We start from the raw sequence: 11,362 nt of genomic DNA, 5'->3' as shown, positions 1-11,362 counted from the left end.
TTGCCATTTTCCAGCCACAGAAACCCTGGCGCAAATCACTTCTCTTTCCAAAGCTCCTCACCTAGTCCTAGGGTTTCCGCAAGGCCTAGCGGTCGCAGCGCTTTAGGTGGATTGTGCAAAAACCGCAACGTCAGTCACAGAGTCCAGAAAATGACCGAAGACTGTCACCTCTAAACTAGGTTTCCTTCCTCTCTGAAGCAGAGCTCGCCATACCCACGCCTGCACCCTAGAAGCGGACCCACGTGTGCAGCTCCCGGCGGCGGCTGCCGGGCGGCAGGAGGAGCGTGTGCGCGCCGTGGGCGTCCCTTTAAGAGCGGCCGCCGCGCGGAGCCTCCGCCTCTCTGTCCGCTGAGCGCGCCGGTCACCTGGGGCTGCCGGGGAGCGGAGCGCGGCGGGACCGGGGCGGGACGCGAGGGGCCCGGACCGGTGGGAGCGCGGCCGGCGGGCGGCGCCCGAGTGCGGGAGGATGCGGGAGCGCACCCGCACGTCGCTGCCGCTGCCGCTGCTGCTGGCCCTGCTGCTCCCGCCGCCGCTGTGGGGCGGCCCCCCGGAGCCCGAGCCCGAGCGCGACCGCCACCGCGACCGCGGGCCGCTGCAGCCCTTCGATGTGCTCTACGCCAGCGGCGTGGCCGCCTATTACGGCGGGGACTACGAACGCGCCGTGCGCGACTTGGAAGCGGCGCTGCGCAGCCACCGGCGCCTGCGGGAGACCCGCGTGCGCTGCGCCCGCCACTGCGCCGCGCGCCGCCCGCTCGCGCCCCCCGGCGGCGCGGGGCCCGGCTCCGAGCTGCCCTTCTTCCGCGCCCTGCTGGAGCGCGCGCGCTGCCAGCGCAGCTGCTGGAGCCAGCGCCTCGGGGGCCCCGAGTCCCTGTACCGCGCCAGCGAGGATGTGCGGAGCGACTTCCAGCGCCGAGTGCCCTACAACTACCTGCAGCGGGCCTACCTCAAGGTACGCGGGACGCGCGCTCCTCCAGCCCCGCGACCCCTGCGTGCTGGGGTGTTCCGGGGAGCACCCCATCTCCTGCTTGTCGCTGTCCTGTTTTATGTCTTTAGAGCTGGGTCTCTTAAGCATTGGTCTCAGAATTGTGACTCTAGTCACCTGGTGGATCAGGCTCTGTAACCAAGCTTTATGAATATGGACAGGTCCTTTCCCTTTCTCAGCATGGACTTCATTCTCAAAAAGCAGGCTGTGGGTGGTGGTGCTTGCTTGTAATCCTGTACTGCTAGCACTCTGAGAGGCTGAGGCAGGAAGAACCCAAACTTGAACTTGGTTTGGGCAGTTTGGGGAGTTTAGCAAGACCTTGTCTTGAATTTAAAAACAAAACAAACTAGACAAAGGAAACCTTTTCTTCAGAGACTGGGTATGATGCAGGTCATCGTGAAGGTCCAGAGTTGGATCTCCAATGCCACTAAGAAAAAAAAATGGTGTGTGTGTGTCTGTGTATTATTCTGTACTGGTAAAGAGGTGTTTAAAGTACTTAGTTAAGCACTTTGGCAAGACTGGGCCTAATACCAGCACACAAGGGTCATTTCTTGGTATTGCTCCATCCTCGCCTCTAGATCCCCTCCTCTGCCTCAGCCCTTCCACACTGCAGCATGCACTTTCTGAATTGCCAAAGTATCCTTAGGATTACTGATTAAAAGGTAGACTCTTCAACAGATTTTGTCTCTTTCTCTTCTCTTCATATGTAACATCAAAGGTTGCAGAACAGGAGGCTTTATGGCAGTGTATTGGCAGAGGGCTTCCAATTCTTAGAGGTTCACATTGGATTAAATACTTGGCATCAGACCTGATGCCCAGCTTCTGGGTTTTTTTTTTGTGTGTATGTGTTTAACTTCCCTGAAATTACTGTAAGGAATTGGTGTGTTTCTCACATCTACATTTTTGAATCCTAGAATTTAAAATGAGTTCTTGGTTCCCTATCCCTACTCATTCAATTTGCTATAAATTTGCTCTTTCTTCTCACTTTCTGGATTTCTAGATATCCATGTCTTTGGCGTAGCTGTTGAGGAAGTGGCAGATTGGGTGTTAGACCACGCTGTGTTTCTGAGGAGTGTGGAAGTGTGTGATGTGTTCAGATGCCCAGGTGTCTTGGGTAGCACATCCCACTAAGTCTCTGACATCTCAGGTGATAAGTGTGAGGTTTTTTGACAGAGGAGTTAATGCAGGGTGGCTGGGACTAACTGTCCATCCTGTTTACTATGACTGAGATGGTAGAATTTAGTAGTCTAGTTTAGCAAGAACCAGGGAGAAAACCCTAACTCTTTTCAGGAATTGTCTTCTGCTGGCTGTGCCTCCTCATGGATTTGCTAAAGCATGTATTATTACCCCGGTGTTTTGTTTTGTTTTTAAGGTAAGTGGCAGTTTTGGGTGGTCTTCCAGAAATGAGTCAATTTTTAGCAGTGGGGAGACCTTCAGACATGACTGCAAAGGTATCCTAATTTCTTCTCCAGAGCAGAACCTGGGTGGGTGTGCAGCATGGTGTCTAACTTGGGAGTCTCAGGAATTTCCCCTGTGAGACAGGCAGTCTTGCTAATGGTGCTGTCATACACATTGGACAGAAGTTCCTTTCTCAGGTCAGGGCTTCCGAAGGAATGCGTATTCATGCTTGGTTTTACAAAAATAAATAACCGTGAGGTAAGTGTCAATATGTGGTTTTGTTTGGTTCTATAATTATATTTGGTGCACCGTTAATGTTAATATTTATTCATCATTCACCTTTCCTGCCCCCAGTTGGAGGTCAAAGGAGGTGATACCATAGGTTTAATAGGTCTAAAATTTTAGAGTGAGTTGGACATTGAAGAAGTTACACAGAGACACCTCTGTGGGTGAACTACTAGGAACTGTGTGATGTCAGTGAAGTGTAAGAAGTTATTTAAAAATAGCTGACTTCGTTTGTTCTTGTCTGTGCTGTCAGCAATGATCCTGGGAACAGAATAAGCCATGCATTCTCTTCCTATTTCACCTCTACTTTGACAGGCCAAGTGTTTTTTGGATCCATGTACTTGATAATCTCTTTAGAAGGAAATAGTTTTACTCTTTGGAAAGTTTTTTTTGATGGTCATAATTTGTTAACATCTAAAGATGAGTCATGATTCTTTCTTGTCACGCACCTCCTAGAAACATCACAATGTTAACTTTTGCTTGATTTCCAGGGCACATGCAGTCACACACACACACACACACACACACACACACACACACACACACAGTCCTATGGATTAATAAAAAAAACATGCTCGGGCTCCAACAGCTGTGGTGTTCATGTGCTGATAGGATGAAGAGCTCCTTGCGTGTTCCTGGCTATGATCATGGTACCTTGAGTCACTGCATTACGCTTGACATTAGTGATCCAGCTTGCTGTTAAAAAAAGCATATGATACTGGGCCAGCTGGATTTCACTGAAGACGGCAAAGCTTCATAGAGCTAAATAAGTGTGGTTATTTTGTGCTAGCAGGTTTACAAATTGAAGGAGCTCTCAGGGGATATGTAGCTTCTCCCCCAGATCCTGGTTAGTGAGCCATGGTTGGAAAAAGATTGTCTGTGGTAGTGTTTTGCAGACTAAGAAACAATGAAAAAAATATTTATATATGTATATTTGTGTGTGTGTGCGCTTTTTTGAGACAGTGTCTCGCTAAGCAGTTCAGGCTGGCTTAGAGCTCACTTTGTAGCCCAGGCTGGTCTTGAAGTGGCAAGGATCCTGCTGCCTCGGCCTCCTGAGCACTGGGATTACAGGCATGAGCCACCACACCTGGCTCAAAATACTGAATATTGTGAGATATGAAACTCACTGAGTTAAACGTCCCTTTTCACAGTTGTGGACGGGGAATTCCGGTAAGGGAAGGGTCTTGCTCTGTCTCAGGGATCTGGTGACAAACCAATGCAGTTTGATGAACTGAGCACAGGCCTGGGAGTTAGCGTTTGAGCTTTGTTGACGATGGGTTCCATATCCTTGTTTTCCTCTCACACTGCGGAATCTCCTCAGGTTCCCCTGAATGCTCCATTCCCTGGAGCTATGCTTTTGCCAGATTTGGACAGCTCCAAGGATGAGCAGGTCCTTGTTCTATGTGGTCATAGACCCTGCATTTCTCTTCCTGCCTGCTCCGTGGAATCCTCCTCAAGCCTGGCATATTGGGAATTTGTCTGAACAGCTATGCAGCAGTGGCACCTGGTTTCTAGCTGCGCCTTTTGGGTAAAGGTAGAATAAGCCTCTTTAAACTTCTGATTTTTATCATTTCAGATCACAAGATGGAATTTGTGATTTACAGCCCAAAGCCTGAGATACAGCTTTTATCTCAGCATTCTCTGCTGGGAAACCTTTAGTGGTTTCTCCTTGCTGCTATCCAGAGTCCTAGTAGTTTAATACAGCATCCATAACCCTCTTTCCCTAGCTCTGCCACCTTGCAGCCTAAGGGCACAGTGGGTGCTTTGTCTTACGTCTCACTGTACTGTTCTTTGGGAAGCACTCTTGGATTAGGGTGAGGAAGAAACTGAAGTCTGTGAACAAATTGTATAAGTGTTCTGAAACTCAGTTTTCCCACTTGCAAAATGGGATACTTTCTTGATTCAGGTTGAATTTTAATAGATGGCTGACATAAAGTGTGCAGAGGAGAGTCTGATTCTTCACAAATACTGGACATATGTTTCTTCTTGTTACTTAGAATGGAATTTTCCTCCTCCTTCTTTACATGCTCAAATATACCTATTTCAACTGAGGCTCTCCTTACTCCCGCTAGCACTGCCAAGAAGTCATCATTTCTCTTTTTAGAATGCACCAGGAAGGGTGATTTTGTTTTTTGTCACTTTTTCCCCCAGTTTTGAACTGTATTTTGTAAACACTGGTATATCGGCTGTCACCTATGTGAGCTCCCTGTAATCCAGAACTGTCCTTTTGTGTTCACATCTTCTGAAGTAGAGATTTCCAGATGTGGGTGATTATTAGGTGGAAAGCATGAGGGACATTAAAATATGATTTAAAATCAGAGATTTAGAGCCACTCTAAATATCTTTAAAAGGGGATTTGCCAGGAGATGCTCAATATCTGATTATTAAATACTATTAACAAAGATTTCTGTGGGATGGAGAACATCTCATCAGATTAGTTTCTGGTTTCTTGAAAGGCCCACTGGGATAGAAAACGGTAACTGGGCTGTGGGTTGTCTGCCTGGCTTCTCCGTGTTCTGCTTACCAGTTCTGGCTGACTTGACAAACCCCCTCTGTCTCTTTCCATAATTCAAATCTTACTACTTAAAACTGTGCTCCAGAAAATTCTTGGCACATTGTACCAGTTTTGTGTAGATTTGTAGAATTTCAGTCAATGCGAGAGAAATATTTTTCTTTCTTATCTCTGTCTACACTATAATTAGAAACAGGTTGACAGCCTGTTCTTTTCTCTCACTGCTTAGAAAAGGATTAAGGGGAAAGATGTCTTTTGTTTATTTATTTTTAATTAAAGCAATGTTTTGTTTGCGAGTTGGTACTTTTTGTCACTTGACCTTTGCTTTTTCTTCTTAGGATGAATGGAAGGCAAAGGGGAACTGTGATTAAGTCAGGCCATTCTGTCTCCCTCCGTCATCATGATCTATTTTATTGGTGGTTTATTGAAGAGAAGAAAAGCGAGCTCAAATTATTTCCTCCCCTGATTCTGTCTTATTGACTGCTTTTTGCTTCTAGAATGAATGCCCTCAGAGAGAACAGGAAAACCTACACAAGGGCATATTTAGATCCGGCTGGTGCAGGATAAAAACTAGAATATGTACACTTTGTCCTCCAGCTGTTTCAAGTAAGAGGCTGGGTTTTGTCTGTGTGAAATAACTGTTCTTAAATTATTCTAGTGTTATTTCCTTGGGAGGTGAGGTCTTTTTCTTTCTCTTGCACTTGATCTTTTTTGTATTTGAATTAGCAAAATGCACTAGTCACCACCAGTCTTGAAGAAACCAGGGAAGTTCTTTGTGCAGCTAGTTCCTAGGGCCCCTGTGCTAGAATCATGCTTATTTCTTCGTGGGAGTCATTCATGTGAAGCTTTTCAGCTCTTCCTCAGTCATGCGTTCCCTCATAAATACTAAGTGTAGCAGAGGCTTGAAATTCAATCAGATGAGAGTGGCAGCTGCTTACCAGTCACCTCCTCGAGGGGTCTTGATAAAGGAAAGTAATAAACTGTCTCTTTTTCTACAGATCCCATTTCCTCAAGTCTGACACTGATATTATTTGCTCAGTGATAAACTTCAAAGGGATAGCAGTGTGAAATTCTTTTGGAAATGTTTGATAAAATGTCAGTTTGTTTTGCACATGGGATTTGATAAATTCTGAAAGGTGGTCAATTTCAGCTAAATGAAATGTCTTTGGATTTAGTATAACAATGGCTCTTTTGAAAGGCTAAGGAACTGAGTAAACTGTGAATTTCTTAGTATCACCGGATCTTGAGGCTGAAAGGGATTCCAAGGGAGCATTGTCAGATCAAATGCCTTTACAGTATTTGGACAGCGAAGTAGAATGCAGAGGAGAGGGGTAACTGTTTTGTTCAAGAAACTGTGATCTGGCAAGGCTAGAAATGGTGATTACTGGAATTATAAAAATGCGCTGACTTGAAGCATCTTCAAAGATCATGTCCAGGTCTCTCCCTGTTATTTAACAGGTGATGATCCTGGCCTCATTGATGAGCAAGGAGGGTAAGCAAGTGGATCTGTCTCCAGAGTATAGATGTGTAGTGCTGGGCTCTTTCAGATTGCAAAACGTGGACCGGGCTTCCTCCTGCGGAGAGACCTGGGCATCAATCGTGTGGTGAGACCTGCAGTGACCTGGCTGCCTTCACAGACTGCGCAGTCACAAGGCACATCTCCCTGAACCTTCCTCTCTGCCCTGTGTTTTCCTTCCTGTGGTCCTTAAGTCATTCTGCCAGGAGTGATCATTGGTGCAAAAGTTTGCATTTCTCATTAAGAACAATAATTTGTCTTTTCTTTCTATTCAGCTTTCTCCTATAATTACTTTACTGTTTTTTTTTTTCCTTTTTAATTCATTCTTCTTTCCCACTGTCTCACCAACTAACTATGTAATTTCTACCAGACCTGGCCATGATTGGCCAAATGACCAGAAGAATCATTTAAAAAATGATTTGGAGCAGCCTTCTGTATGATGTATCTGGTATCATAGTGTGATTTTCTGTTTTTCATACTGAACAGGACAGCTGACCATTGTTAGGGGATGCTGATTTCATTTGACCTCCTCACTCTTCCTGCTTTTCCTGGCCATGTAGACTGCTATACTTACTTCCTTGCTTTTGTCCCAGGCTAACCCATAGGTTGTCCTATTGGTGACTTAGTAAACGCATATCTGGAAAGAAGAAAGTTAAAGTGACCATTGGGGGAAGAGAAGAGATGATGGTAGATACAAATTCTGGTTTCTGGTTATAATGCAATTCAAGCCGTCGAGGTTCCTATTTACTTTTATAAGTGTTCATAGATGTCTGTTTCTTTGGGTTTATTTTGGTGAGGTGCTGAGGTTTGAACCCAAGGCTTCATGAATGCAGGCCCTTCCACTGAGCCGTATGCCTGGCTCTACCTCTCAGTAATTTGCTATATGTAGGTCCCATTCTATCCTTTCCTGTATGTTGCACTTGGGCATGGATTGGAAGATGGAATTTTCTTTCCACTTCCCATTTTTCCACAAGTGCCTTGTGTCATAGTCATAAAATATTAGAGTCCTAACCCTCCCATTTTACAAATGGTAAAAAAAGTTTAAGAGTGAAATGAATTGCCCAAGTTTAATGCAATTAAGTAGAAATGGTAGAGTTAAATTCAAAAAGCTACTTCCTCTCTTACCTCGGTGACCATAGACTTTAATCACTATAAAGGTCTGTATTATAATAGGGTTTCTAGCCTCAATGCTTTAACATCTACTAAATATAGGATTTAAGATGGTGTGTAGTTATAAGGCCCAAAGGGAACCGTCACCACAATACAAATTAGAGGACTATTTTTATTGAATTCTGCACTATTTCATTAATGATAAGGAATATAATTTAACCCTATGGGTATTACCATTGTAACAGTTTCTTTGTTTCTGTTTCTCTCTCTCCCCCCACCCTTCTCCTTCTCTGAACTTCTTTTTTGATTTTCTGTGAGTTGAGGTGGCTTAGCTAGTTTGCTTAGGTATATCCAGCCCTATAACTCAGAGATTGAGGCTGTTATCAATGACACTGCATATGCTAAGGATTCGTGCATCAGGAAGAGAATCAAATTAAATAACCTGGGGCTCTTTCTAAAATTGTGCCTTCTGTGAAAGGAAGTGGAATGTCCATTTGGGGAGGAAGGAAAACCAAAACTAGATGCTGTGGAGAAAGTGGTGTTAAAATGGGATCTTCTAGAGGGGCTAATGGTCATCTCCAGAAAGGTGTTTTGGATATAAAGATGAAAACTACAATGACGGTTGTGTGTAAAATATATTAAAATAGAGCTCCGTGGATGAATAAAAGAGATATGCCTTATCTCTGCCTCTCATCTCATTATCTTCCTGCAAATGCACCCTGCTACATTCATGAAACATTAAAATTCAGCCATTCTGTTGTACACAATGAAAATCAATCCCAAAGAAAATTGAATTTCCCAAATGTATCTAGTATTGTATGGAAAACTAGGATTAGAATCCAGGGACCCTGACTTCCACCTTCTGAGAACACTATTACTACTACTTGTAAGATTCAAACCGACAATAAAAACCCAACAAAATTATAATGAGACATATAATAGTATGCCAATTGCCTTACTCATCAAATGAAACTGATCCTGAAAATGAAAGTGACCATCTCATTATGCAGTGTTACTCCTTCCACTACTATGCTGCCTATTTCTGAGAAAAACTCACAGTTGTGTGTGAGTCACTGATGGAAATGATTAAGGCAAAGAATCTTTGGAAGGGAGATGGAGAAGTAAGAGCCAGAAAGAAGGAGACCCAAGATAACCAGAGTTTCCAGAAGTTCAAAGCTATCATAATGATCCTTCTGGAGTTTCTTATCTGAAAAAGAGAATCCATTATCTGAAAAATAGATTCAGTTTTTTCACTATTGGTGATTGCTGTTATAATTTTGTAATTGCATGGGAAAGGAATGCCTAAAGAAACTGCTAACAAACCCAGAAGCACAGGGAAATAAATTGAGCCAATTTTGACTTGTTGTTGTTGCTTGATAAATGTCTAACTTTTATTCTGCCAAGATCAGTTGGCATGCATAGAGAAGTCAACACAGCATTAGGAATACAGACAGAATTATATTAACACTAGATTTGGCTTATAAACGCTATCTCAAATTACAGTGTACAGATTAATCCAGTAGGCAATACAAATTATTTTCCCACTGAAGCAAGACTTGTTTCCTAATAGTATTTTAAAGAGTGAACCTAGGATTAGCCATCAATTCTAATATATGAAATTTATAAATTCCACTAGGGATAAAGAATCTCATTGTCAGTCATTGTTTCTGTAGGATTATTGAGTGTTCACCTGAACAACGGAGGCTTGCTGGTCTATAGGTGTGTACCCTAGAGTTTCTCAATTTTGGCTTCCCGATGATTCTTTGCTGTGACAGACTTTCTTGTGTATTTTAGGGGGTTTAGCTGTATCCCTGGCCTTTGATCCTAGATGTCATTAACAACACATCCTCTCTGCCCTGCAAGCTGTGATGAAAATAATCAATCTTTCTATACACTGTTTCTCAGTGGTCAGAATCACCCCAGATTGAGATATGTTGATTTAGACTTTACCTGTATTTAAGATAGCTAGACATCAAAAATAGACAAGTACAATTCAAATTTCTAACAATATATACTAGATGTTGAATCATGAGTGATGAATCATGAGTTTATGAAGTTTGCTGGTAATGTGGCAAGGGAAATACAGTATATTGGAACTTGAGACTCTTTCTCCTAAATACAAAGCACTGGACTTTATTGCCCACCCTGCCATCCATGGCTGCAGTGGGTCAGTTTGTGGCAAAGACCACAGGATCTGGCCTTTCCTCTGCTTTTACCTGATGTGTCAGAGCAGGTTGCTTTAGCAATACAAACACTGAGTTGTAAAACTCTAGACTCCAGAATTAACCTGTTTCTGTGTTCAATTTGAGAAGCCTGCAGACTCAGTCACTTAAAAGTATTTCACTGCAACTCTTAAGCTTCTTGGGGTTATCTCTGTATCACAGATTGTCCCAGGCAGCAACTTTACTTATGTTGGAAATGCCGATTTATAGAAATCTGAGACAAGGGGAAAATCAGAGGATGATGGAAAGAAGGAAGAACATAGACAATCAGACAGAGATACAGAAAGAAAAAGGCAGAGACAGAGACAGACAGACAGAATTAGAGAGATGCATAACAACAGAGGGGAAACTGTGGAGAGATTATGGATCTCTCCATATGATATAATGAGATAATATAGTAGCCATTGTTCATTTTCTGTTATTTGGTTCTGAATGCTCTGTAATACTTTCATTCTCTTGAATGGTTTTATACTATTTTGCTATGTTTGTGATTATTGTATGTGAAGGTATGCTCAGCTATTTCAAAGAAAGAAACAGTATGGTAGCTACTGTTAATATCTGGTTGTCTTGTTGTGAAGTGCATTGCGTGCATTGTTCTGTTCTTATCTGTTCTCTTCTGTCCTCTTTTGTCTTAATCTCTTTAAAATAAAATTTAAAAAAGTATGGAGAGATTAATAAACACAAAGGAAGTGAGCAAAACCAGTGCATCCAAACCAAAGTCCACACAGGGCCTCAGGCATGAAAAGTGAGAAAAAGTATTAATTCTGAAGCAGATTTTGATGTCTTTTTGGTCTTCTATTACTGTAGGCCCATTTTCGGTTGACACATTTCTGTCCTAGAGAAGCCCTGGGCCTCGGTTCTACTTAAGATTCCTATTGAGGAGAAGAAAGAAATCCTGGAAGGCAGCGGTCCCAGCCTTGTTGATACCAGAGACCAGTTTTGTGGAAGACATCATGTTTTCCGTGGAATGGGAGGAGATTGTTTCAAGATGATTCAAGGGGCGTGCGCCCCAGACCTGCGGCCTGTGTGGCTCACAGTCAGGTTACATCCCTACGAGTATCTGTGTACGGCTGACAGGATCCAGAACTCGGGCACCCAACACAGATGGAGCTGCTCCTGCTGTACCATTGCTCACCTCGTGCTGTGCAGCATGGTTAGAAAATAAAACCAAGAGAGGGTGTGGAAATAGCTGGGGCACCTCAACAATTAGCCTGAAAACCTTCTACTTTCCCAAATAACAGTAAAAGAATTGATTGGGCCATTTAGATGCATCCTTCTGTTTTTAGGCAGGGGTCATTTGTATCAAAGCAAAGCAATTAGACATAGAAAAAAGCAAT

General features: G+C 43.4%; 1 protein-coding gene across 1 annotated transcript in view; it reads left to right on the top strand.

Moving 5' to 3' along the window:
* Window positions 1–339: 339 nt before the first annotated feature.
* The window catches only part of P3h2 (prolyl 3-hydroxylase 2), a 146,136-nt gene continuing 135,113 nt past the window's right edge, over window positions 340–11,362 (top strand). The window contains exon 1 of the mRNA XM_003476941.5: window positions 340–949. Within this exon, the coding sequence (XP_003476989.3) occupies window positions 467–949 (483 nt within the window). The 5' untranslated portion in view covers window positions 340–466. The remainder of the gene's footprint in view (window positions 950–11,362) is intronic.

Source organism: Cavia porcellus, unplaced genomic scaffold (genome assembly GCF_034190915.1).
Source record: "Cavia porcellus strain 051 isolate PalLab524CR breed Dunkin Hartley unplaced genomic scaffold, mCavPor4.1 scaffold_14, whole genome shotgun sequence".
Classification (NCBI taxonomy): domain Eukaryota; kingdom Metazoa; phylum Chordata; class Mammalia; order Rodentia; family Caviidae; genus Cavia; species Cavia porcellus.
Note: the sequence above shows the minus strand (reverse complement) of the source record. Positions and strands in the feature narration are given on the sequence as shown.